Here is a 27,580-nt window from a genome sequence, read left to right as displayed (position 1 = left end):
TTCATCTTCATTTACAAAGTGTTTGTGAGGCAGGACAGATCAAGTTACCGAAAGCATCATTTAACTAAAAAAAGGAGGAGTTTAAAAGGAGGATTTTCCTTGAAGAGGGCCAGTATCATTCCTGATGTCACTCAGTGGCCCCAGGCTGGACCCTGGTGGGGACTTTGGTGTGAGGACTTTGTTCATACCATTCTTTCCACCAAAAAGTGCTGCACGTTTAAATGACTTTTAGTCTTGAAAATAGAACCTAAACAGGGAAAAGCAAGCTGTTTCTGGTATTAGACCAGATTCCACCCTCAGTCCCCAGGCCCAGATTGTTCTCATTCGGGAGGGGATGAGTTAGCAGAGCTGATGGTTGCATTTGGTCTTCTGGTTTGAACAAGGGTCACATGGAGGAATTCCATTTCCTGCTTCTCTAAAACGCTCCTTCAATGCTCCAGTGATATGGTGACCAACAAGGACAATTTGTAGGCACCTAGACAGTTACTCAAGGCTTTCTTGGTTGCATTGGCTATGTTGCTGGCATGTGTCTTAGAGTTAGACAATGGCTCAAGAGACATTTACTGAACTGCAGAATGAGAACTGCCAGCAAACCATGCTCTAAATAAAGACAGTTATAGAGTCTTTACAGGGTCCCATTAGCTCAGAAAGATCCCCCTGTATCATAGAAGGTTGCAGATATGACTTCATCAATACACTTAACATTCCCAAGAGCCTCATCTGTTGGATGCTCCATTAGGATTGAATAAAATTGAAACTCCCTCTCAGCTTCTTCATACTGCAGTTTAAGATGAAGATATTGAATCAAGGAGGAGGGAAAGAATTAACCCTCACTAAGTACTTTTTGGAGTCAGGCATTGGATTGGGCACTTTTGCTAATATTCTCATTCAGTCTTCCCAGAATTGGCATCCTCCCCACGCTAAAGATGCAGAAACCGAGGCTCAACAAAGTTAAAAGTTTGCAAATGTTATCCAGGTTGCAAGGTGGTAGAGTGGGGACCAGTTTTGTTTGATGTTCCCACTTGTTTTGTTTTCATGGTGCCATGCTGTCTCTTAGACTTCAGAGCAGTGGTTTTTCACCTGATGGAAGCTATGAGCCTCTTCCAGTAAGCACACCCATACTGCATTATGTATATCATTTCAGGTCATTCAGGGACACCCTGGAATCCATGAACCTCAGATAGAGAGCCCCTTGCTCTGAGAGAGGTCATGGTCATTATTGTTTTCCTCATGGGAAACCAGCTGCCCATCTTTGTATTTTTCACTCTGCATGTCTCTGTGTGGCTATGATTGTTCCTGCAGGTGTATATTAATCAGAGAAAGAGAAAGTTACTTCTAAGGGGGTAGTAGTAGAATCACAGGGTCTTAAGATGGATGTGTCCCATAGGAATCATCCAGAAATTCTGCATTCAAGCACTTAAAGATTTTTCAGTATTGTGTGTTAGGATATCAGTAATTCTAATAGATTCTTTAAAATTTTCTTATTGAGGTATAGTTGATGTACAATGTTGTACAAGTTACCGGTGTTACAACATAGTGATTCACAATTTTTAAAAGTTATTCTCCATTTATAATTATTATAAAATATTAGTTATATTCCCTGTGCTGTACAGTATATCTTTGTAGCTTATTTATTGTGTGCATAGTAGCCTGTACCTCTTAATTCCCTACCTCTCTCTTGCCCCTCCCCCATCCATCTCCCCACTGATAAGCACTAGTTTGTTCTCTCTACCTGTGACCTTGTTTCTTTTGTGTTATATTCACTAGTTTGTTTTATTTTTTTAATTCCACATATATGTAATAACATCAAGTATTTGTCTTTCTCTGTCTGACTTATTTCACTAAGCATAATACCTTGCAAGTCCATGTGTGTTGTTGCAGATGTCAAAATTACATTCTTTTTTATGGCTAAGTAATATTGCATTTAAGATAGATAGATAGATAGATCTCACATCTTCTTTATCCATTCATCTGTTGATGGACACTTGGGTTGCTCCCACACCTTGGCTATTGTAAATAATGCCTAACAGCTAACATTCTTGAGCAGTTATTGCTGAGCATTGAAATAAAAGTTTTGCATGTATTTTATCATTTAATTTTCACATCTTCACTCTGAGTTAGATACTAGTAGTATCCTTAATTTACAGAAGAGAAGACTTCCATAGAGGGATGAAGAGCCTCACCTAGGCCAGACTGAGGGGCAGGGCTGGGTATGTTCCTGCATTGTTCAAACCCAGTTCCTCCAATGTCCATTGCCATTTTAGCTCTCTGTTTTCTTCTAGAACTTCTCCAAAACCAGAAAGTTCACACACTCCCAGAGCCTTTACCTGAATGAATCCATCAAAAATTACTTGTATTTTCCAATTAGAATGGATAAGCAGTGAGGTCCTACTGTACAGCACAGGAAACTCTATCGAATCTCTTGGGATAGAACATGATGGAGGACAGTGTGAAATAAAGATGTATATATATATATATATATATATATGACTGGTCACTTGCTGTACAGCAGAAATTGACACAACATGGTAAATCAACTATACTTTAATTTTAAAAAAGAGAATTACCTCCCTTCCATAACCTAAATTCCTCTCACTCTTAAATTTGATTATTTTTTTCTATGGTATGAACAAGGAGAATATGCTTACAAATGATCAGGGAAATTTGGATTCATGTGTAATTTTGCATTTGTATTTGTAGCAAGGATCAAAGAAATCCTTAAGAAGAGACTGTTTCACAAGTTATGCTCCATTGAATAGTAACCTTCTGAGATGATAGTAGGTGTCATGTGAACAAATAGGTGTGGGAATCACAAGGTTAAATAATGTTATGAGAGTGTATTGCAAAACTTCTTGGAACCTTTAATGTGCCCCTGGTGATTGGGAAAATTATGAAAGGCTTGTGGATAATGTCAGGGGGGTGCACTCAACCATTGTTTGGTGTTTTCCATTTCACTGTAAATTCACTTTTACATTCCTAATTGCTTATGTGTATGGGTTCTTTGAATTCTTCTTGGAACTGATTGTAGCATCTTACCTGTTCCCTCATTAATGAGATAAAAACTAATCTTTGACACATACTCATTTTATATTTTTAAAAGCATTAGGATTTTCCTTTTTAAAATTACTTAATAATATTCAGTTATTCTGATTGTGCTCCTGATTCACATGGAGTACAAAGCAGATAAGCAGTTATCCCAGATTCCTACAAAGAGACAGTGCTCAGTGCTGCCCATTTATCCCTCCCCTTTAATAGCCATAAGTTTTTTTCTATGTCTGTGAGTCTGTTTCTGTTTCATAGTAAGTTCATTTGTATCATATTTTAGAGTCCACATACAAGTGGTATCATGTATTTGTCTTTCTCTGACTTACTTTACTTAGTATGATAATCTCTAAGTCTATCATGTTGATACACATGGCATTATTTCATGACTTTTTATGGTTGAGTAATATCCTATTGTGTGTATCAATGGGATATTACTCAGCCATAAAAAAGAGTGTATATATATAATATATATATATATGTATATATTTCATCTTCTTTATAGATGACTGGATAAAGGTTGCTTCCATGTCTTAAGTATTTTATTTTTTAATTTTTTAAAATTTTGTTTTATCTTTTTTTTTCCTACTGTACAGCATGGTGACCCAGTTACACATACATGTGTACATTCTTTTTTCTCACATTATCATATTCCATCATAAGTGACTAGACATAGTTCCCAGTGCTGCCCAGCAGGATCTCATTGCTAATCCATTCCAAAGGCAGTAGTCTGCATCTGTTAACCCCAAGCTCCCGGTCCATCCCACTCCCTCATGTCTTGAGTATTTTAAACAGTGCTGCAATTAACCTTGGGGTGCATGTGTCTTTTTTAATTAGTATTTTCTCTGGACGTGTACCTAGGAGCGGAATTGCTGAATTACAGCATGTTTTGAATGATCTCTACCAGCATTTCCTGAAGACCAGCTCTAAGGGATATTGCTTCTAATACCTTGCAACCCCTCATGTTGCTTATTACACATGGTCTTTGATTTTCTATTTGTAGACTTGCCTTGCTACACCATTAGTTATAAATTTCTTAATTAAGTCCTAGGCCCTTCTTTTAGTCATCTCTGTATTTCTGGGTGACATAAGTGGGCCTTGTTCATCCCAAGGACTCTTTGAGCGTTTATTGAATTCAAGCAATTATCAAGATATGGTGGGACAGGAATTAGCATGTGCCTGGTTTCAGTAATTTTAAAACTGTCCACATGAAGTAGGCTAATGTTTTCCTTGAATAACTTTAGTTCACTAACAAAAAATTAAGTAGCTATAATGCATAAGGCATTGTGCCAGATGCTTTGGACAAAAGACAAGGTGTAGGTTTTGTTTTAAGTCATGTACAGCCTACATGAGGAAATAGATATGTGAATAAATAAATGCAGTGTAACATGACACTTCTTTAAGGTCATGCAACCTGTGAGTGGTGGAACCATGATTAAAAACTTGTTCAGCTCCAAAGTCACCAAGCCAAGGTGCTTCCAGAACAGAAAAACCACTGTGCTATGAGGGGGTCTCCCCAGATGAGCGAAGCAACAGCCGTACTCTGTGTAATATTTGAAAACATTATTAAATCAAACCATTTTATTTTATTCACAAACTAGGTCCTTCAGAAGCTTGGGAAAGCTGATGAGACAAAAGACGAACAGTTTGAAGAATATGTCCAGAATTTCAAACGGCAAGAGGTAAGTATATTTATCTAGTTTCTGGGACAATGGATTGACTTTATGTTTTAGTGTATAACTAAAATACTTTGAGACTGAAGAAAGAGCTTCTTTGGACTTGGCATTAACTTGGGGGGAACACTGGTTAATTTTTTAGACGTTTTGTGTAAGGCAAAGAGGCAGTAGGTGTTACAGGAAGATTTGTATTTTAGAATCTCAGGAGATTAAAATTTTGCTTCTCTAGAGCTCTTCAATACAGATTACTGATCTAAAGGAAAGATGATCTTTTGGGTGATTTATATTCCACTAAACATTGGCACAGTTAAATATTTCCAGCAGAATTACCTCAATTGCTACATGCTTGGGACCACACATTCTCAATAGAGATTCTGTCTCCCTGAGAGGGAGAGAATTGGTTCTTGGTGGATGAAAAAAATTGTGTTCTCTTTATAAGAGTACATCACATAAACAGAAATAGTATATATATGGTATTAAAATTTTGTGGGGGTTATGATTAGGAAAAAATGTCAAAAAGTTTCCTCTAGGGAGGCAATAATGAAGAACGGGTTGAAAAATACAATTTGTGATATTCGTTCTTTTAGTAGGCTACTGTGTGTTTAATAGACCCACGAATAAAGAAACAAGCTATTTTTAAAATTATTTGTTTTGAGAGTTCCCTTTTGTCAGAGCAGGTTATGGATCCAGCATTGTCATTGCAGCAGCTTAGGTCTCTGCTGTGGTGTGGATTTGTTTCTGGCCCAGGTACTTCCATATGCTGTCAGCATGGCCAAAAAACAATGAATAAAATAAAATAAAAATAAAGTAAAATAAAAAAATAATTTAGGAGTTCCTGCTATGATGCAGCAGATTTAGAATCCGACTCCAGTGCTCGGGTTACTGCAAAGGCACGTGTTCTGTCCCCTGCCCAGTGCAGTGGGTTAAAGCATCCAGTGTTGCTGCAGCTTTGGCTTTGATTCAACACCTGGCCCAGGAACTTCCATATGTTGCAGGTGTAGTCATAAAAAATAATGATTATTTATATTTCTAAGGCTGATAAATGGCTAGTATATCACCTGTAGAGAGCATGGATGAGGGTCAGAGAGGGAAGATGCAAGCAGGGTCCCTCAGGTTGAAGCTTCAACCCGGAGATTGTTCCAGAGGTGGGGTAGGAAGAATGCTGGGCCAGCAAACTCTAGAGAATAGGGTTTGTACACAGGGACAATGTGAGGACATGGATTTCTTTTCCTGCTGTCATTGGAGCCAATAGAGGAAACTGTGGCCTCAGAGATAAATGTGTGGCCTCAGAAGTGACAGCCAGCAATGCAAGATAATCACAGGCTTTATTTCACTCCCTTTGCTTCTGCTGGTAGATATCTGATCTTGGGATTTCTTTCTTCCAAATGTCTGTTGGGGTTCTGACCATTTTCTAACTGGAGACATGCATTCTTTCCTCACCAACAGGGTTATCAGTGTTTTCGGCAGGTATAGAGCCAGGTGAACTGGTCTCCACCAAAACACATTCTGAATATCTCTAATCTCATCCCAAGACTATGGGTTGACGTGGGCAAATAGGAACTCAGTTTACTGTGATTGACAGCGATCTTGTTCTATCTGAGAATGAGAAGAGAGAGAAGGGAGTTGGAGAAGAAAATAGTAGTAGAGAGAAAAATGGATCGTGTCCAGATAACTGAGTATTAAAGAGAGCTTTGGATTTATGAAGGTAGAAAAGGGACCTCCTAGAGAAAGGTTGGATATAGGCCCATAGAATAAGTAGCTCCCCTCCCATCTCCTCCAGGAGAACAGATTCTCCATGTCTCCATGTTCTTATTCGGTGAGTTCTCTCATACTTTCTTATGGAGATCATTGACTTGGATACAGAAACATCCCACAGAGAAACTTGTCAATCAGTGCCCTTGTTACTTGCAAGGCAATCCCTAGTGTCTGCTTTTAAGGGATTGGATTTGGAGAGAAAAAATGACGCATGTTTACAGTTTTTCCTACCTGCAGATTTAAAGTCTATCCTTTGAAACCAAGTCTCCCTGTCTGGTGTGTCCCTGTGGAGCTAATTAGTTCTTTGCTGTTAGATAGTTTTCTATATCACTCCTATGGCATTATGATGGCAGCACCCCCGAAGCTAACCTGGGGAAGCACCAAGTTCAGGCATGCATTCATGATCATGTAGTATTTTGCTTTTCCAATTCTGGTGAACTTTTATTGTTCTTTTTTGGGCTTGGTTGATTGAACCAGGTGAGGATATATATATATATATGATCTTAGATACTAGAGAAAAGTGCAGTTGTTTAAATCATCTGTGCCACTAGGAATGGCCGTATGGGGTGACTTTTTAATTCTGCTCTTTTACCTATTAACATTTATTTTCAAATGTTATGGAGCCAATAGTATACTATACTTTTTTGAAGACCAAGACCTTAGTTCTCTCAAGACCATTATTAGTAGGTAAAATTTCAACATTTGAGGAATTTTTTCTTCTGTTTTGGCCACACCACAGCGTATTGAAGATCCCGGGCCAAGGACTGAATCTGAGCTGCAGCTGTACCCTACACTATAGCCAGATCCTTAACGTACTGCACCAGGCTGGGGGTTGAACTGGTGCCCCTGTAGAGACAGCACAGGATCCTTAATCCACTGCACCACAGCAGGAGAGCCAACATTTGAGGAACTTTGAACAAGCAATTGTGCTTCATAAGAGTGAAACAAATAGAATGGAAATGTAGAAATACTTTTTCTCAGGGAGTCTCCTAGCCCTCTTTGGTTCCCTTTGGAAATATTCCTGCATCAAAACACCTTGCATTTGCACATGCTCATTTCAGTATTTTTTTATTTTAATCATAAAGAGTCAAATTTCTCTGTAGTCCTCTATTTACTTCATTTCTGACACATCCATTAAATCTTCTCTCTTTTGCTCACTGGCTTTAAACAGAGAAATGTGTCAGCCTCCTTTTTGTGACTATTCAGGTATTGCTGTCCATGGTGCCAGATGAGAGAAAGAAAACAAAAATATTCATTGGAGAACCTATCCATCTTATATTTCCTTTAGTCGTATTTCATTTTATCTGCAAGAGTATTTCTTCATTTATGGCCTATATAAATCAAAACTAACTAAAATTTTACCCAAACCACAGATGTGCTAGGCATCACTGTTTGTGCCACTCTCTGTGGCGCCTGTTCCTCATTTAAGAGGTCATTCTAGAGGAAGACTTTCATATTGTCACTTGGAAGGTTTCCTTTCATCTATCCTTACCTATCTTTAATTGTATTTTACTTACTGCATTAGTTAGCCTTGCCAGCTGAGAGGGTTTCATATCCTATTCCTCAGCATTCATTTAGAGACCAGTCCACATATCTTTCATTCCTCTTGTTCAGTAAGCTTATTATCTAGCCTGGATACTCCTCTATAAATGATCCCCAGGTTGCCTGCAGTGTTTTGTTAATAGGATGTAGAGAATCAGGCATCTCTCTCATCCAAGCTTCAGGAGGCTGTCTGAAATGGTTGTGAACATTGGCATAGATGAACTGCAATTGATTTTCAGGTTTGCATCCATAATACTGGTTCCCATTGCTTACAATTCTCTCTCATAAATCACCCTGTAAGGCCCTCGATGACTTTGGAATGGAGTTGCAATCTAAGTGATGGAGATGTATTAGAAGGAATGATGACTGACTGAAACCTGGTGCCAGACTTAGTTTTTAAGAGCCTCATTCTTAGAGCCACATAGGAGAGTGCCCATCGACAATTTAATGATAGACACAGTGAAAAATTACAGCAGGGGTCCCCAGATGACCATTAGAATCACCTGGAGGTCTTTAAAAAACTCTGACTCCCAGAGCCCCCCTCCAGATTTCTGAGTCAGGGCACACATTTGACTTGTGTCTCTGAAGAGCCATCATAAGGTAGTTATAACTTGGATGCAGGCCTGAAATTTCACTGATCTAGTGAAGATAATGCACATATTTCCTTATATGTGGTTTAATAATATACATTACTCCTTAATTGCATATCTTTTTGACTGTGTTCCTAAAGCTGGGTAATTAAGAGAATCTTCTATGGAGTTCTCTTGTGGTGCAGCAGGTTAAGGATCCAGTGTTGTCACTGCAGTGGCTCAGGTAGCTGCTGTGGCTTGAGTTTCATCCCTGGCCCTATACTTCCACATGCCACAGGCATGGCCAAAAGGAATCGTCTATGGAAATGAAAGAATTTTACAGTTTCTAAGCCAAATCTGACTGGCTTAGGCAAAAGCACTGATAAAATATTTTTATTATTAAGTCTTTCCACAAGTAGGGTTTTGGCATTTATAAAGTGTTCTGTACATTGTCTCACTTTATTTTCATAGCAACTCATGATTCTGCATTACATGTGAAAAAACTGAATAGGTGTTACAAAAGCTTTCATTTGTGGAAGGACTTGATTATTATTTTGGTCATTGGTATTCATGCTTTATTGTTTCTTCACAGTAATTTATCATATTGGCTTAATTTTTTTCTCATATCCATTGTTGAGTGGTTCTTATACCTTTGCATAAATTATTGCTGTGGGCTCTAGGATCTTACATTACAGTAACATTTAAAGATACAAAAATTTTCTGAAAAGCACAACTGTGTATTTGAGACTTAGAAATACAAATAAAAAACAAGGAAGCAGTTTCCATTCCTAAGTGGCTTGTTCTAGGGAGGTTTTGTGTAGTCCTCATAAAAATATTTCTCTGCAGTATCACATGTACCAGAACTTGGCTCATTCATGCATTAATGAAACATCTACTCTTTGCACAGCTTATCATTTTTAAAGTATCAGGTAAAATAACACTAATATACCCAACGTTTATTGAATGCATTCTGTGTGCTGGTACTCTGCTGATATTTTACATGGACTGCCTCCCTTGACCTTCATGATAGCCCCACCAAATCAATACTATTGTCACTTAATTTTACTGATGAGGAATCAGAGGCCTTGAGAGGTTAAGTGACTTGTCCAAGATTGCACAGTTAGAAGTAGCAGAGCTCAGATTTTAAAGCCAGGCAGTGTGGTCCCACTGACTTAACCCCTATGCTATAGAAATCATATGGAGTGCATTCTGAAATCATGAGCTTTTGAGAAAAGCAAGTGAAGAATCAGTATCTTTATTTACAGATTAGAACTATGTCATGAGAGCACAAACAATGGTACCTTTAGTTAAATTATTTTCATTGGTCAACAGTAGAATTTTCTTAGCCACATCCATCATTGACTGGCATCTGTGCCTTTATAACTTGAAGGCATAGAGATGGTAGAGGGCAGTGAAGCCTGTGGGCTCTTGAGGCAGCTTGTAGGGCCTAAATAACTCAGACCCCCTGGCTGGCTGGCCGTGTAGTAGGTAACTGACCTTTGGACAAGTTTCTCAGCCTCTGTATAGCGTCAGTCTTCTCATTTGTAAAAATGTACTGATCTTAGAGTTATCATGGAGAGGATGAGTTAATAGAGCTGTGACCTTTAGGACAGTATCTGGAGCAGAGGGACAAGTCAGTAAGTGTTATTAGACTTTGTTATTATATTGCTACACTAAAGACTTGCTTTGAGGACATTGTTATGGTCTGAACTATTACCTCCTAATTTTATATGTCCAAGTTCTAACCCCTAGTACACTTTAGAATGTGACTGGATTTGAAGATAGGGACATTAAAGAAGCAATTAAATCAAATGAAATCATATTGGTGAGTCCTAATCCAGTATGACTGTTGTTCTTATAAGAAAAGAGAAAGATACCAGCTGCACGCATACAGGAAAAAGGCCATGTGAGGACACAGTGAGAAAGAAGCTGTTTGCAAGGCAAGGAGAGAGGCCTCTGGAGAAACCAAACCTGCCAACATCTTGATCTTGGACTTGCCTCCACAACTGAATACATTTGTTTAAGACACCCAGTCTGTGGTATTTTATTATGGCAGCCCTAGAAAATTAACACAGTCATCATAACTGGCAATTTCAGAAGCATTCTGGATTTTATGTCTAGAACAGTGATAGACAAGCTACTTCATTTCCACTCATCAATACATCTTTGACTTGACAAAGTAATTGTTTTTCCAATACTTTTATATCCATGTCCAATTTGGTCATGATAGAACATTGTAGATAAAGTGGCATCCATACCCACAGAAAGGGACTCTGAGCAATAAGCCACAGGAAGAGTCATTGTTGGGGTGGGGCTCCTGTGTGGTTTTCCTTAATTCTGGGTCATTCCCCTTTCCCACCATATTCAATCTTGTGCTAAGGGAATAAGGCAAAGGTTGAAGGTGCCTCTAATGCACCTTATAAATCAGTCTCTTCACACACATGCATGCACACACACGCACATACACACAAAGTGAAAAAAAGGGGGAGGAATGGCTTTTTGAGGGCCACAAACTCAGTTGCCTAAAGGCAGTAAAGCATATCTTCAAGTCATAACTAGCCTGCATTCTGTGATGAGTTTAATAGTTCTAGGCAATTCTATCCTCTTGCACACACAAAGGTTAGCTTTTCCAGAAGATAGAAGAGAGATCTGTTTGAACTCAAGTTAGTTGACTTAAGGAAAGTATATGGAAAATTTGTACGTATGATTACCCGCTAGTGTTATAGTTTTGTTTTGTTGAAGGGAAGAAGGTATTTGATTAGGTTTTCAGATAATAGGTATTCTTGGAGGTGCAGACAAGGACAGTTGGAAATTGGGCCATGAGTCTTAGATAAAACTGTGGAAGCGGAGATGTTCCCTTTGATCTCTGTCTCCCCTCCATGCACCACCCCCTGCTGCCATCAGCCCAGAAATATATTTTCAAAATACAGTCTGACTTCCTCTCTATCTTGTATCTTCTGCATTAATATATGCCAAAAGAAATTTTTTAGAAATAGAGAAACTGTTTTATGGAATCAATGCTAGCTTCTTAACAAAACCTCCTCTTACTACAAAGAACTCAAAGCAAGGAAACAAACAAACAAAAAAATGTGCATTCCGTAGACCCTGCTGCTTTTTACCTTTGAAAAAATCCCCATTTTCCAATTTAACAGCATCTGAACTTGTCAGAGAGGGAGCTCTGTCTCTTAGTAAATCTAGTGCCTGTAGTGTTGAGCAGCCTAATGTCTTTGATCATAAGTGGGTTCAGACCTTACACCTTATTAGTCATCTGTGAATCGAGTTGTTGATTATGACTCCATTAAATCTCATATCCTTGATAATCTAATTTTCTTCTGAGCTTCCAAAATGATCAGAAAGTGTATTAACATTGCTTTCAAGATTGAGTTAACCTGTCTGAACTGTGAGAAATTGAGCCATTTTTAATTTTGATGTGTTACTTAGCCTTTTCAAGAGAAAAACATCAGTCAGTAAAAGGCCAAAAATAATAATGTAACTGTGGGAACTTCTGTAGCTTCATGATCACAGGTGAGCTGACAGAACTTCCCCTGTGAAATCATAACTTTGTGGAGTTATAGCTCTTCAGATCCAAGTTTCATGTATCTGTTAGTACTGTTGGCCTTCTACCTGGGCTCCTTTCTAAACATTAACTCATAGTTTCTTAGTTAAAGGGGATATTTCGTTAAAATATTTTTTGTATCTTGCATTACTTGCTTTTTCCTTCTATTTTTTTGAAACAAAAGTTACCTATAAGTATAAATCAGTACTACATTTACCATATTTTAACAAGCAATTCAACAAACCATTGTATGTGTAGTAGGCATTAAATATCTGTTACCTTTAAAGTCTTTTGGCTAGACTTGCATAACCTGGTGTGTAAAGTGCATTGGATTTGGTTTTGCAAGTACAGTTAAGGCCACAGTGGTATACACCTTTACCTGTACAGCAGTATACCTGTCCAGGGGTGCTGTGCACATGGTAATGTGGGGCATGGTGCCCCTGAATTTGCAGTGGTTGCTGCCTTGAGTTTAGTTTCTTCAAAATTATTCATTCTGTGCATTGTATCTACAGTTCAGTCAATTTAATGTCTCAAGTATGGCTTCTTTCTTCTGGGCAGAAATAACTGGGTCAAAGGTGCTAACAAAATTGTAGTTCTCTTTTGGCTCCTAAAGTCCCAAGCATAAGTATTTACTAATATTAATATATTTTTAACGCTGAAGAATTTAGTATACCTAAATAATTAACAAACTGACTCATTAATCTTCAAATGTCATTGATGCATAGCTTAATGGAGCTCTGTTTTTAAACCCAGTGCCCTTGAGAAAGTTTGCCATTAGCTATAGGACTTTTGAGACACTCTTCTTGGGTATCAGTCTGTGGTAGCTCTTCTTACCAGGAACCTGGCTCTCCTTGCTGGAAATATGTCTGTACCTCTTCTTTGCAGAGTATAGAGTGATAGCATTTATAGCTAGCCCTTTGACACAACATCGATTAAATCTGTAAATGGTCAAGAACCAAAGATGTGAGGAGCTGTCCAGGGTGCTGAAGAAAGACCGAAGAAGGGAGACCTTTCTGGGAGCCCAGCCTGTCCGAGAACTGAACCCCTTCTCTGAGTCACGCTCCGCTAAAGACATATAAACAAATAACTAAAGGAATTGGTCTTACTGAAGACTAATCAGATGTAAAACAATTTGGAAACACATTTAATTAGGTATGGAATGTGATTTCTTTGTGTTGGGTAACGAAGATATCTGAAACCTCCCATGGTGATGTGGCTGCTGCACTCACTCTCTAGATATTTAATTAGATTTTAAACTTCACTCTAATCCTTAGGGGCAGATGTCTAGAGAAGTACTCACAGGAGTAGGGAAGAAAACAACAGCTTCAAGAGACTACTTAGGAAGAGAATAAAGGAATTTGGGGGCTAGAAGCAGTGATTCTCAGACCTTTGTAAGGTTTTAAAACCATACATACTATTTGCTTGCCTATTACCTTTTGATATCTTTATGATGAAACCCCAAATGACCCTGGCTTGTTTTCCAGGACAGCCAGGAAGCAGGGGAGTAGGGGGCTGCTTCCTTCTCCCCAGCCCTTTGAGGGCATGGTAGCCAAGGGAGGGAGTGGGTGGGAGTAGCTTTAATGAGGAAGGAGAAGCAAGCAACTCCCTCGGGCTGTGTGGGAAGAAAGTGTGGCCTAGGGGACCATCAGGGCTTGAGAGGCAGCCACTCCTGACACTGATAAATGATTCTATTGAAAAAAGTAAAGGAAGAAGTTCTGACTAACACCAGAGCCATGTTATTATACTATATGCCAGGGCAGGGAACATTGTAGGTGGTGAATCCCTCTGGGATCTTTTCCAAAGAGGAGTATTAGTTGGCAGTGTAGACAGCTTAATTATAACAGACTCACTTGTCCATAAGCCTTGAGGAAAGTATGCCCACAAATTTGAATAATATGTATATATATATATATATATATATTTGTCAACTCTTGGCATTCGGAGTTCCTGGGCCAGGGATGAGATCTGAGCTGCAGTTGTGACCTAAGCCACAACTTCAGCAACGCTGGGTACTTAACCAACTGTGCCTGGCCAGGGATCAAACCCATGTATCCATGCTCTCAAGATACAGCTGATTCTGTTACACCACAGTGGAAACTCCTAGAAGAATAACTTTATTTTATCCTGTGGATAATGACATTAGGAAATAGAAGGGAAAATCCTCAAGGTTGTGGAATTTGAATCTCTTTTGTGCACACACAGTTCAAGGATGAATTACTGAAATAGCAATTTTCAGAGAAGTTTGGAATGAACTTTAGATTCAGAGATCTGAGCATTACTCTAAGAATTTTTCTAACTTATTTTTTAAAATATATATATTATTTAAACAAATAAAGTTTATTTAAACAAAGTTCTAAGATAAATGGCCATCAAATAACAAGATTATTCCTATTTGTTTTGCCACAATGATTTCTGTCATTGGAACGGTTGAGGTTTCAATTTACTGGTAGGACCTCTGTGAGAGTTTGGCCAAGGGAAGGACAAGCAGGAGGTTTAGGAAGATTTTTTTCTCATTTAAAACGTCCTTGTGATTCACGTAGAATAATGACAGTAAATTTTATTATGCAGTAGATTTTATGCAGAAGAACTACTCTGTGGAATATTATAGGTAAAAAATTTTTCTCCAGAGCCTTTTGCCTTTTTCATTCAGGCAGAAATTTACGTGAAATTCAATGTGGTTATTACTGAATACTTCATGAACCTTAATACTCATGGGAAAAATTAAGAATTTTAATAAGTAGAAAAGAATGAAATTATTTAAATTAGCCTCCAGGTTATCTGGGTAAATTGAACTCATCTATGTAAGACATTATTATATAATTTGAACTTTCTTCCATTTTTATAATATCTAAAAATTCTTGTGGGATTCTTATTTCATTTAAAAAAATATTTGTTTTTCTCCTTGGGCTAGATGAATGCAGTTTATAGATTGGAGCCTGATTTTTTTTCATTCTCCTTCTTATACTGAAAGAAAAGGCCATGACTTAATTGTAGGCTTAATTTGATATGCTTTATCCTTAAATATTTGGGAAAGAATGCCTTCCTACACTATAAAAACTTGCTGTTTCCTGGTACACTGAGCAATGGTGGTGACTCAAAACCATCAGTTACTGTGGTTGGCTTAGTATTTCTTTCTGAGGGGAAAACCTCCTTCTGGGTGAGATGTGAGCCCTGCCATTGCTAAGTGCTTCTTGGAATTTTCCAGGGAAGGAGCATGAACAGTGGTAGAGCAGAGCCCTAAGGCAGACATCTATAAGGAGGATACTTCTGAAATTCTGTCTTATTGTTACACAATTTTTCCTTCTACATCATAGCAGGTGGCATTATGGTGGTAAAATAATGGTTTCTCCATTCGTTCCCCTCCACGCCTCAGGAAATTGATGTTTCAGAGAGATGTTTTAGGCTTATTTTGTGGCTGTAAGTGCCTTAGGAAAACCATTAAGGCCCCTTAAGGTCTACACTTACCTATTTTGAATGATCTGGCCACAGGGGATTCAGACCTTCCTACCTGCCCCTTTTAGGGCTGAAGGCTTTAGATCTCTCTGGATCTAGACCTGTCTGGGTTAACCCCACACTGATTTCACATATTATTCTCTCTAAATTAAGTGCCTTCTGTTGGGACAAATGATTCTGGCTTTGCTGTCCTCTCTCAGTACTGCCTCTTTCAACTACTTAACCACCACTCAGCCTCCCATTTGCTAAACCTTCCAGTTTGTCCTTCATTTTTCCAATTTGATTTCCTTTCTGAAGTGTTTCTGTAAATACCTTTAATGCTTTTCTGCTGGCTAACTCCATTGCTTTTTTTTTTCCTGTTAAATTTCAGCCTATCCATCTTTCTGCATTTTCATATTGAGGGTCAACCATTGTATCAGGCTGTTTAGAGTAGGTTATGGTGTGGTAGCAATACTTCAGTGGCTTTTAAGAACAGGTTTTTTTTTTTTTTTTTTCTCACTCCTGAAAATGTGTACAGCAGCTATGCTTTATCTTCCCTTTACTCTGTGATCTAGGCTGGGGAAGCAACCCCTCTCTGAAACATTATGTGATTCATGGTAGAGGGAAAAGAAATGGTAGGAGTATGTGATGGCTCTTACATCTCCTGCTCAGAAATAGCAGGTAGCCCTTCTGCTCCATTTTATCTGCCAAGTCAAGTCCCACAACCAAGCTTGATGTTGATGGGGCAAGGAGCAAAATCCTCCTTCCAGACAGATCTGGTAAGAATATGCAGTGTATATTTGACAATAATAAAATCTTCCCAAACAACATCTTTTTAGCTTTTTACATACTCAGAATCTGACACAGTATTTGTCACAAAGTCGATATGCAGTAGGAGAAAGACCCACTTCTTTCTTCCCTAAATTCCTACATGTTTGCGTTGGGGACCATGACGTAACTCACTTGTTTCTTCTCTGGATCCTTTTTATCCTCAACCTTTACCCAAGGGCTTATCACTAGCATTTTTCTTCAATCTTCTCATTCTTTCCATACAAACAGTTTTCAACTATACTTTGATGTTTTGGAAATCCACTGTGGTTAGTTTTGTTTTGTTTTAATCTAGCTTGTGGCAGTTTGCTGTCACTGTATTTCTGAATGGCTCAGCAAGACAAAGGAAACCTAAAGTTTTGATTTTAAGCCATGCTGAGCCATGAGAAAGAGAGTCAGTTGTTTAGAACTTTGTTAATTTCTGTTTTGCCATTCTGAATAGAACCATTCTGGTTGAAGCTCAGATGTGCCAGCAAATGAATTAACTCTAAACTTTCATCTGATAGTACCTGGATTTACAGAGTTGCAAAAATAGCTTGAGCTTAAGGTAGATGAAGAAAACCTCACCTGAGTGTTACATAGACTTTATAGAAATAATGTCATTCTACCTGCACTGCAGCATATAGGAAAAATATTCTCTTCCAGAAAATTTCTTTTGGAGTCCAGCATAGTCTTAAACACTTCTTTTCAGAACTTCATTGTATTAATCATTATCTATCTTTTTTTTTTTTTTTTTTGCCATGCCTGCAGCAAGCAGAAGCTCCCAGGCCAGGGATTGAACCCAAGCCACAGTAGTTACCTGAGCCACAGCTGTGACAATGCGGATCCTTAATCTGCTAGGCCACCAAGGAACTTCATTCATTATCTATCTTTAAATGTGCTGAACATTTTACCTTTGCACTGTACCCCCAACCACTTTGGATGGCTATTGCAAATTAAGTGTAATCTGCTTTGCAACACAATTTTTCACATAGATATTTTAGTTCCTCTAGCAGATAGTAGTTTACTGAAGGGAGTAAGTTTTTTCCTTCATCTCCTCCCCCTTTTTGGTAGATATTAGCAAATGCTTGTTGAATTGAAAATGACTATTAATAGTTGTTGTATTAGCAAGTGCATTATTAACCTTCGAGTTAGAGTTATAAAATAGTTGCTACAGTATTCATTTTCAGGACGGAGTCACTCTGTATACTAGTTCTCTGCACTTTGGTTAAGTGACTGCATATATTTTCGATGTGTTCAGTAGTATGTCATAGCAACTTTGAGTGCCCAGCTGTATTTGCCCAGCTTTTGTGAGCCCACTTTAGAGCTGTCAACTTTAGAGCTCTCTGCCTGAGGCGTTTCTAAGGTTGCCAGAGACCTGTCTGCCCCAGTATGGACACAATGGGGAATTAATGCCTCCAGGAGCAGCCCTCAGCCAATGATTGACAGGAATTGATGAATAAATGCCCCAGCTTCCTTGCCCTTCCATTAGGATATCTATAGGGTGTTTAATCTATCTCCCAGAGTTCCCCAGTGGGATTAAGACAGGGCTATCCATTGCTGAAAGCTGCTTGCTAACGCACCCTGTGTTGGCTCCCTTTCCTGCTCTGCCTTACTTCTCTATGCTACCATCAGCATTTCCTGGGGTGACTGCAGAGCAAAATCTAATTCTGGTCTCAGAGTCTTAGAGTTTCTAAGAGCAATCCAAACCAAAACAATATTCATGTGCTAGAATTGACAGTTTAGCAATTTTTCTATTTTAGTCACATCCAATAGAAATATAATGCAAACCACATTCATAATTAAAGATTTCTTTCTTGGCCTGGGAACTTCCACATGCTGCAGATGTGGCCAAAGAAATAAGTAAATTAAATAAATAAATAATTTTCTAGTGGCTTTTTTTTAAAAAGTGAAAAGAAACAGATGAAATTAATTTTAATAGTACAGTTTACCTAACTCAGTATATCCAAGTATTGTATTAATTGATATAGAATATATTAATGAGGATATATATATGCTAAGTTTCTGAAATTGGGTGTGTATCTTATACTACATCTTCTTTCAGACTAGCCACCTTGCAAACACTCAACAGCCACATAGGGATAGCAGCTACCATATTAAACAGTGAACAGTGGTTGATCAGTTTCCTACCTAGGTTGTAACTTATGTGTCAAAATTTAGAGACTTACTAGGTCTTGGATATATAGAATTCTGTATGGTGGGTCGTCATTTCCATTCTTAGCAAAATCAAACTTTCTCTCTTTTAAGCTGAATAAAATCTCTGTAAATATCTAGAGTGATAGGCACCTTGTTTAATCTGTGTCCACATATTTATATTCTCTCAAGAATGAGCTTCTGCAAAAATAACTCCAGATTTATTTCTTTGTATATGTTTGCATGCAAAATATAGACAAGTTGCTTAGCATCTCTGTGTTTGTGTGTTTTCAGGCAGAGGGTACCAGACTTCAGCGAGAACTCCGAGGATATTTAGCAGCTATCAAAGGTAATGTGTATGAGTTGTTTACTGCATGTTACCAAGCATGGGTTGTTCTTGGAATTTAAGAGTGACAGGATTGAGTGTTAATTATAAAGCCATTTGGCTTTCTGGCAGAATGGGTACTCGAGCACAGGTGTTGCCTTCCACCCACTCCCGAATTCCCATTGAAATGATAATCGGAGTATACAAGGAAAAAAATGTCTGCCCTTATGCTGGAAACTAAGAATAAGTGCCTCCTACGTGCTAGAGCTTTCTAGGAAGAATTGTTAGAGTGAGCTTAAGACCTTGTTTAAGAAAAGCTGCAGCTGGTTTCATCCTGAGGGAGAGTGTGTCCCAAGAATTGGATGGTTACAGACTAACACATAAGCCCTCTAGCTGGAAGGGCCAAAGGATGGCAGCAGGGTTAGCAGGAAAGATGATGTGGACTCCCTGAGACTTGGGTAGACCAGCTGTACTTGCAGCCCTGCCACAGGACAGGGACAAAGAGGCTCTGGCAGTGGTTTCTGGACTTAGATATTCAAAGCAAAGAAATGTGGCTGTGGGGGGAGGGAGGAGAGAGTAAAAGGGGCTGTGCTCCACCTCCACCAGCCATCCACTGTCCAGCCCTCTGCACTGAGTCAGATCCAAGTGCATTCACGGAGATGATGGGTCACAAGGCAGATTTTGAGATTAGTGGGGAGAGAATGGATCATCTGACAAAGAGTCTGGGATAAACTGGCCAAATGCTCAGAAAAAGGTGAGATTCCCAACCTCCCTCTTTATCTCTTCTTCTCAATTCCAAATGTAGTGAAGATTTAAATACATAGATACAAAGAGATGCTTTCAGGTGTTGGAGTAAAATACAGTTACTTAGTCTCCAGTCTTGGGCGACAGAGTTTTTACAGGCAGAATCTATACAGGGAAAGTTTGAGTTATTAATCTCACAAATATGTAAAATTAAAAAAAATTTTTGACTATGTATATATAATTTCTTTTTTCCTTTTTTTGGCTGCCCCATGGCATATGGAGTTCCCAGGCTAGGGATCAGATCTGAGCTCCAGTTGTGACTACACCTGCAGCTATGGCAACACCGGATCCTTTAACTCATTGTGTCATGCTAGGGATCGAACCTGTGCCCTGGCACTGCAGAGATACTGCTAATCCCATTGTGCCACAGTGGAAACTCCTCAACAACATATTTTAATGAAAGTGAACCAAGAAACAAAGAGCTCAGTATGTAAAATAAGTGAAGATCAGTTGATCAAAAGAAAAACTGAGTAGAACATATGAGGAGAAAATTAGTCAAAGATCTCCAGATGGGTAATAAATGTGAAAAATGCTTATCCTGAATAATCAAAGGATATTAAATAAAATAAAAAGGGGGAAGCAGTCATTTTTCTTCCAAGTGTTCAGAGACGTTAAGACTAAGGGGAAAAAAAAGACCATTATATCAAGCATTGGCAGAGCTGTGGAAAATGGACTCCTTTTGTACACTGCTGATAACACAGCTTTCCTAGAGAGCAATTTGGCAAAAGCTTTTAAATGTGGGTGGTTTTTTGGCATGCCTTTTGATATAGCAGTTTCATTTCTAAGAATTTATTCTTAACAGTTTCAATGTGGATATATGAAATTGATTACAAACATATAGTTACAGAATGAAATAATACCAATATTAATTTAAAATTAGTTATAATAATAAAAATTAATGAAAGTGTTTTTTTAACTAAAATGTATTGAAGCTTTTATATACCAGCCATATAATTCTAATCCTCATGACAACTCTATGAGGCAGGTGCTTTTATTATCTTCATTGTATAGATAAGAAAAGCCAGGCACAGAGAGGTTAAATAGCTTGTTCAAGGTCATGGCCCTACTAAACACCAAGGCTACCATATATAATCTGATCTGTGTGTCACCTGAGGCCTTGCTATACCCTTGTATTGCCTTTGAAGTATATGGCCATCAACATTGCATTGGGTTTATAAATTATTCTCTACAGTGGAGTAATGATGACTTACTTCTATTGCTTCTTAAAAAAATTACTAAAGTATAGTTGATTCTTATATTAAATAAAGTAAGTCAGAAAGAGAAAGACAAATACCATATGATATCACTTATATATGGAATATAAAATATGGCGTAAGTGATCCTCTGTTGCTTTTTAATGAGCACTTACTGTGTTCTACGCTGTGTACTAAGCATTTTAGGCATGTTACCTCTTTGTCACCACCCAACACAGCTATATGATAAATGACATTAGCTTTATTTTGCATTTGCATAGAAGTAAGCCTTACAATTTAACTTCCACAATTCATAGAGGTCATTGTTAACTGCTCTAAAAAATCAACGTCAAGCATTTATAACAGTTTGGGCAGAAAAATAGAAGGCCCTCGAGGTATATCTTTCATTATTTAAGATTTGAACACACGAAGTCGAAGCCATATCTTAGTTTATGTGCAGGATTTTCTTTGTTAGCTGATTTTTAAAAAAGTAGATAGTTTGTTGAGTGAGTAAGTGAATTAGATCTCTTTTACAAGTCAACATATTTTGGTCTGTGTTATTGCCCTAGTCTGAATAATGCTGTTTAAAAAGACTGGCTTAGGAGTTCCCACTGCGGCTCAATGGGATAAGAATCCAGCTACATGGAGTTCCTGTAGTGGCATAGCGGAAACAAATCTGACCGGGAACCATGAGGTTGCAGGTTCAATCCCTGGCCTCGTTCAGTGGGTTAAGGTATTGCCGTGAGCTGTGGTGTAGGTCGAAGATGCGGCTCGGATCCCGTGTTGTTGTGGCTGTGGCATAGGCTGGCAGCTGTAGTTCTGATTTGACCCTTAGCCTGGGAACCTACATATGCTTTGGGTGTGACCCTAAAAAATCCAACTACAGCAGCTTAGGTTCAATCCCTAGCCTGGGAACCTTCATATGTCACCAGTGTGGCCATTGAAAAAAAAGAAAAGACTGGCATAATTCTTTTCCTTACTGTCGTCAAGTAGGAGAATCCACTGCATGAACACAAAGCTCCAGAGAGACATTGGGTGGAGCATCAAGGCAACTCTTCCATCAGGTTATGCCCTGCATCCCACTTTAACGGCCATATCTCCCTATGAAGGAGACAGGACCTTCTGTCAACTTTTCCCCACACATTCTGCTGACTGAGTGGTGATAACAAATGATACGCCAGAGGGAGAACTCTGTTTAAATTACTTTGGCCAAGGCAGGTTGGAATGAATTTTTAAAGAGATTACTACAGAGTTTATCAGAGCCCTAAATATGCTAATATAATCTGATCTCCCATAGGCCCATGGATTTTTTTTTTAGACCCACAGAGTAGGCAGCATTATCCACTGATTTGCCTGTGGAATGGTTTCCTCTTCTCAAAGTCCTACAAAGCACCAGCATTCCTTGGGGCATATTTTGGGTTTGGGGGACACAAAGACAAAGGTTATGCATTAAGTAGATCATAATTTGCATTTTTGAAGTGCATTCATGGCCCATTATTCTGGTTTTCACAAGAAAAACTCTAGCTAACTAATGGTACAAAAATAGAGGCAGCATTACAGAGGAATGAGCTCTCACCCAGGAGAGTGATGGGCGCTGGGTCTGGTCCCAGAGGCAACTGTGGGAAAATCACCAAGCACATCTATAAAGTGCTCCAGATGTTCCTCATCTATTAAGTGCTCCAGTTGCTTTCTGAAGCCCCCCCCCAAGTCTCTACCACTGGGAGTCTATGAAATTGAATTAAACGCACTCTACTCTTCATCTTATTATGACTAAATCTCTGGGTGGCATTCACCCTCTAGGTCTATTATTTCTGCTGATGGTTTGGGTTTGCAAGGGAGATCTTATGCTGTCATTCATTTTAGCAGCCAGCATTGCCTCATGTATGGACCTGACACTGTTCTAAGAGATGGAGATTCAGAGACAAGCAAGACACAGTGCCTGCTGTCATGGAGCTTGCAGTAGAGAAAGCTGAATGAACATGGAGACCAGATATGCATAGTAAATTGTAGTTTAATAGAAGTGTGCATTCTGTGTTACCATAACAGAGGAGAGACACCCCCCATCCACTGCCTTGTACCCTAGCTGAGGACAGCGGACTAGGTCAGGAATGGCCCTTCCAAGAACCTACACTTGAATGGACCCAAGAGGGGGCATCCATGGTAATCAGGTGATAAGATATGCCAGAAAATGAGGTTGATGTGGGAGGGACTTTCCAGGTAGAAGAAGCAGCATATAGAAAGACTCAGGAGGCAGGAGAAAGTACAGGCTCTTTAGGAAACAAGTAGGTCAGTGAGGTTCAAGCAAGAAACTGAGCTTATTGTAGCAAGGGAATGAATCACCTGATCAGATTGGCCTTTTAGAAATAACTATTGTGGTTGCATGGAATCCAGGCTAGAGAAATGGATCTGCTAGCAGACTTCTTAGAAGTCTAGTCTAATAGTTTAATAATAACAATAATAGCAATAGCTAACATTTATTGAACACCTACGTGGCCAGGGCACTGGCATAAGCTTTTGATGGCCTCAATTCATGTAATTCTCACCACAACATATAGCATGTACTATAATTTGTTATTTCTAAAAGGCCAATCTGATCATGTGACTCACTTTGGAAAGCTAAGGTCTAAGATGGTCCAAAATTTTGAAAAGAGGTAAGTGGTTCCTATCCAGGAGTAAAATAATCATTCTTCTATATATGATATTTGATAGTTGTTGTAGTGTCAAATCACTAAGAAAGTATTGGCTATTAGATGTTGTTAAATGCCCTTGGCATCTCGTCTGCTTTAATGTTGCCAAATTACTTTGTTGTGAGCCACACGGGAAGCCCTAATGTTGCCAGATTACTTTGAAGGGAACTTGGGTTTTAGCTTTTTTCCCCTCTAATGCCCTGTCAGCAGAGTAAATTCTAAATTCCTAAAATCTTTTAAGAGCAAGTTTTGTGCCTCGTTCACCTGTGTGTTCATCAGAGTGCTTCCTATGGAGTGTTCTAGAAACAATTTTTATGTCAAAATAGATTCTTTCCAAATTATCCACACCTCTACTTATCCACACAGCAATTAGTAGTTATTTTTGGCTGCTAATAGACATATTTACTGCAGCATTGTGCTTTTTGCCTCAATGAGCAAGGTCTTACATAATTTTGTTTTACACTTAAATTCACAGTTTCCTTTTTTCGCCACAAAGGTTTTTGCCCTGCAATGCCCTAGTCTTTTTCTTCCTCTTAAGACAGTAAGAATCTGGCCATACAGCTGCTTAAAATTTCCATCTGATGTAAACAAAGATTTAAAAGAAAACTTCTGAAGCCTTTTAGTGTCTGAATTATAGTTTCTAATTATAGAGTGTCTAACCAGTGACCCACTTTTGGTATGAATTTGAAGGGTATGCTTCTTCTTCTTTTTTTTTTTTTTTTTACTTTTTATAACTGCACCTGGGGCATATGGAAGATCCCAGGCTAGGAGTCACATTGGAGCTGTAGCTGCCAGCCTACACCATAGCCACAGCAACACCAAATCCAAGCCACACCACAGCTTGTGACAATGATTAGTCCTTAACGCACTGAGCGAGGCCAGGGACTGAACTTGCGTCTTCATAAATAACAGTAGGGTTCGTAACCTGCTGAGCACAATGGGAACTCCTGAGGGGTACATTTCTTAGTTTAGCTTTTGCCTGTACTTGGAGGGGGGTGAATGTGGACCCTCAAGATGATGTTGCTGCCACTCAGCAGTGACCACATGTACCATCCCAATAGAGAGATTCTTCCTTGTTTAGATTCACAGTCCTTGGGGACAGATGCAGGTTTTTGCATTACTTTTTGCCTACAAGACTCTATTTCATCAGAGTCCTCAGAGAATTGAATGCTCACTTGTTCTTTCCAACCCTACCCTGTCGGCTTTATCTTGTAGATGCCACGTCATTTTGGCGGGTGTGGGTCATACATCCCCTTGGAAAGGGTACCCTTTAACACATTTAGTGATGTGCTCCCACACTCCATGTGGCCTCCAGAAATGTTCATACCTTTTGTGTGCAAAGACCAAATATGGATCTGCATCTTTTCAGAGGAAGGCAAGGGGGACTGTCTTCTCTGCTAGAAAGTGAAAAATTCTTAGGAAATACCAGATTAGATGTTGACTCTTGTACATACTCTCTGAGGATACACTTAGATCATTTCAGATATCTTTTTTTTTTTTTATTTTCTGGAGCAGAGAAAGGTTTTTTGCAAGAGCTAAGCAAGGAGAATAGGCAGCTTGAGCTCAAAAGCTGGAGTTCCTGTTGCTGTTCAGCAGAAATGGATCTGACTAGCATCCATGAAGATGCAGGTTCGATCCCTGGCCTTGATCAGTGGGTCAAGGATCCAGCCTGGCCGTGAGCTGTGGTGTAGGTCACAGATGCCACTCGGATCCTGCATTGCTGTGGCTGTGGCATAGGCCAGTGGCTACAGCTCTGGTTTGACCCTAGCTGGGAACTTATATATATTCCATGGGTGCGGCCCTAAAAAGAAAAAAAAAATCCCAAATTCCTTGCACATTTTCATTGATTTTGACCTTTTGTCTCATTGTTGAACCCAGAACTGACTGCCTTAAATCCAACAAGCATGTTGTTGAGCCTGGGGTGTCGTAGCTTTCCATTTAACAAAAAACTTTCCCTCTTTGATTCACTGGCATTATGTTTATAAGACGTGTTTGTTTTATTTCTAATGATGGCACTCTGGTTTTTCTCTTCTTTCCTTCTATCCAGCTCCTTTTTGTATCCCTGGTGACAAATGCTGAGGCACCAGCTTGGCCAGGTCTCAGGTTCCAGCTGGGAGGGAGAGTCTGGTGCCAAAGAAGCACTTCTTCGAGTCACCAACCAAAGACTCCACCTTGTTCTGATCCCAGCCCTGAACTGTCTCCATGGCAGCTGATGCTTTAGCCTAATGTTTTGAAGGAGGGCTGGAGGGGAGATAGGAAATACTTAGTGATACTTTATATCACCATGAGCACTAGGAAACTTTATATCTTTCTTGTTATGAATAGTCATATTTTTGCAACATACCAAATGTACCTCTAGTGAAAATTCTGACCCACAGACTTAAGAACTCTAAGCTTTCTGAGAGTTCTGACTTAAAACCGTGTATGTAAGAGTTCCCACTGTGATGCAGTGGGTTAAGGATCCAAATGCAGTGGCTTGGGTCATTGTGGAGGTGCAGGTTCAACCCCTGGCCTGGTACAGTGAGTTAAGGATCTGACATTGCCACAGCTATGGCTCGGATTCCATCCCTGGCCCAGGAACTTCCATATGCAGTGGGTGCAGCCAAAAAAGAAGAAAAAAATAAATAAAACTGTTTATATAACTTTTGATAGTATTGGAAAAAGAAAAAAATTTTGGGACCACACCTGTGACATATGAAAGTTCCTAGGCTAGGGGTCAAATTGGAGCTGCAGTTGCCAGCCACAGCCACAGCAACGACAGGTCTGAGCTGCATCTGTGACCTATACTGCAACTTGAGTCAATGCCGGATCCTTAACCTGCTGAGCATGGCCAGGGATTAAATCTGCATCCTCATGGACACTATGTTGGGTTCTTAATCTACTGAGTCACAAGTAGTGATTTTTTTCACAACACTGAAAAAAATGTTTTCTTTTGAAAAAAATTTAAGCCACTGAAACTACTTTCAACTGTTATGCCCTAAAACTCTGTGATTTTGTTTCTGTTTCTCCCCACTTTACTTCTCCCCACTTTACTTCTAATATCTAAAGTCATTTAAGATTAATTTTTAGAATTCTGTAGTTTTATAGAGAAGTACTCTTAAAAAAAAGTACTGCAGGTGTTGCACACTCTTATGGTTTCATGCCATTTAACAAGTGACAACACACATAATAGGATACATTATTATTGTTGCTTTCAGACAGGATATCTTTTTGATATTTTCAAGACCCAGTATCTGTTATTGTTATGTAGATACTATAAAATGCATATTGTAATCAAAATCAGGAAAGGTGTGACTATAGATGCAAATAGCAATTATGCCTGTCCAGTTTTTCCTTAAGTTAGCCAGTGTTCAAGATCTTTCCTCTCACTTAGGAAAGGAGGGGAAGGAGGAAGAGACTCCTTACCCACTTCTGTCTAAAAGGAATTGTTTTTTCCCAATGCTAGGCATGCAAGAGGCCTCCATGAAGCTCACTGAGTCACTGCACGAAGTCTATGAACCTGACTGGTATGGGCGTGAAGATGTGAAAATGGTTGGCGAGGTAAGAGCCAGTCACAGCGCACAGGAGGCCTGGGGTGGCTTCTCTGAGGCTCCCACCGTGTTCTGCTTACTTGGCTTATCACCCTGACTCCCTGTCACTTCATGGCCCTGATCATGAGGGTCACCATGTACCCAGAAAGCATAGTGCAATTCTACCATCCACATTGACCCAAATGCATAGTAAGGGGTGAGCATGATGATAAAATCACCTAGATTGAAAGCTATGGATTAAAGAGTGTTTTTCTTCAACATAAGAATTGATTTTTCTGTTCCTTACTATACTTCTTAGCTCATTTCAGCAGGAGATTTTATGTACTGCCCCTCCTTCCACCAACCCTCCTTGAAAGAAGACACAGGAGCTAGGAAGATCATCCTTTCATGGTAACCCCAGTTGGTCATTTGCTGGTCTGCAGGGCTGAGCACAGGTGCAGTTGGCCTGCTAGTTGGAATTTAACTAATCAAAGTCTTTGTCCCCAGACAGCTCTTAACACTTCACATG

At 39.2% G+C, this 27,580-nt stretch overlaps 1 protein-coding gene across 1 annotated transcript in view; it reads left to right on the top strand.

Annotated features, from left to right (window-relative positions):
• AMPH (amphiphysin) overlaps positions 1–27,580 on the top strand; it is a 170,858-nt gene that overhangs the window by 67,370 nt on the left and 75,908 nt on the right. The window contains 3 exon segments of the mRNA NM_001244203.1: positions 4,644–4,724; positions 18,828–18,882; positions 26,988–27,082. Of these exon segments, the coding sequence (NP_001231132.1) occupies positions 4,644–4,724; positions 18,828–18,882; positions 26,988–27,082 (231 nt within the window).

Source organism: Sus scrofa, chromosome 9 (assembly GCF_000003025.6).
Source record: "Sus scrofa isolate TJ Tabasco breed Duroc chromosome 9, Sscrofa11.1, whole genome shotgun sequence".
Taxonomy (NCBI): domain Eukaryota; kingdom Metazoa; phylum Chordata; class Mammalia; order Artiodactyla; family Suidae; genus Sus; species Sus scrofa.
This window is presented reverse-complemented; position numbering and strand designations above follow the sequence as displayed.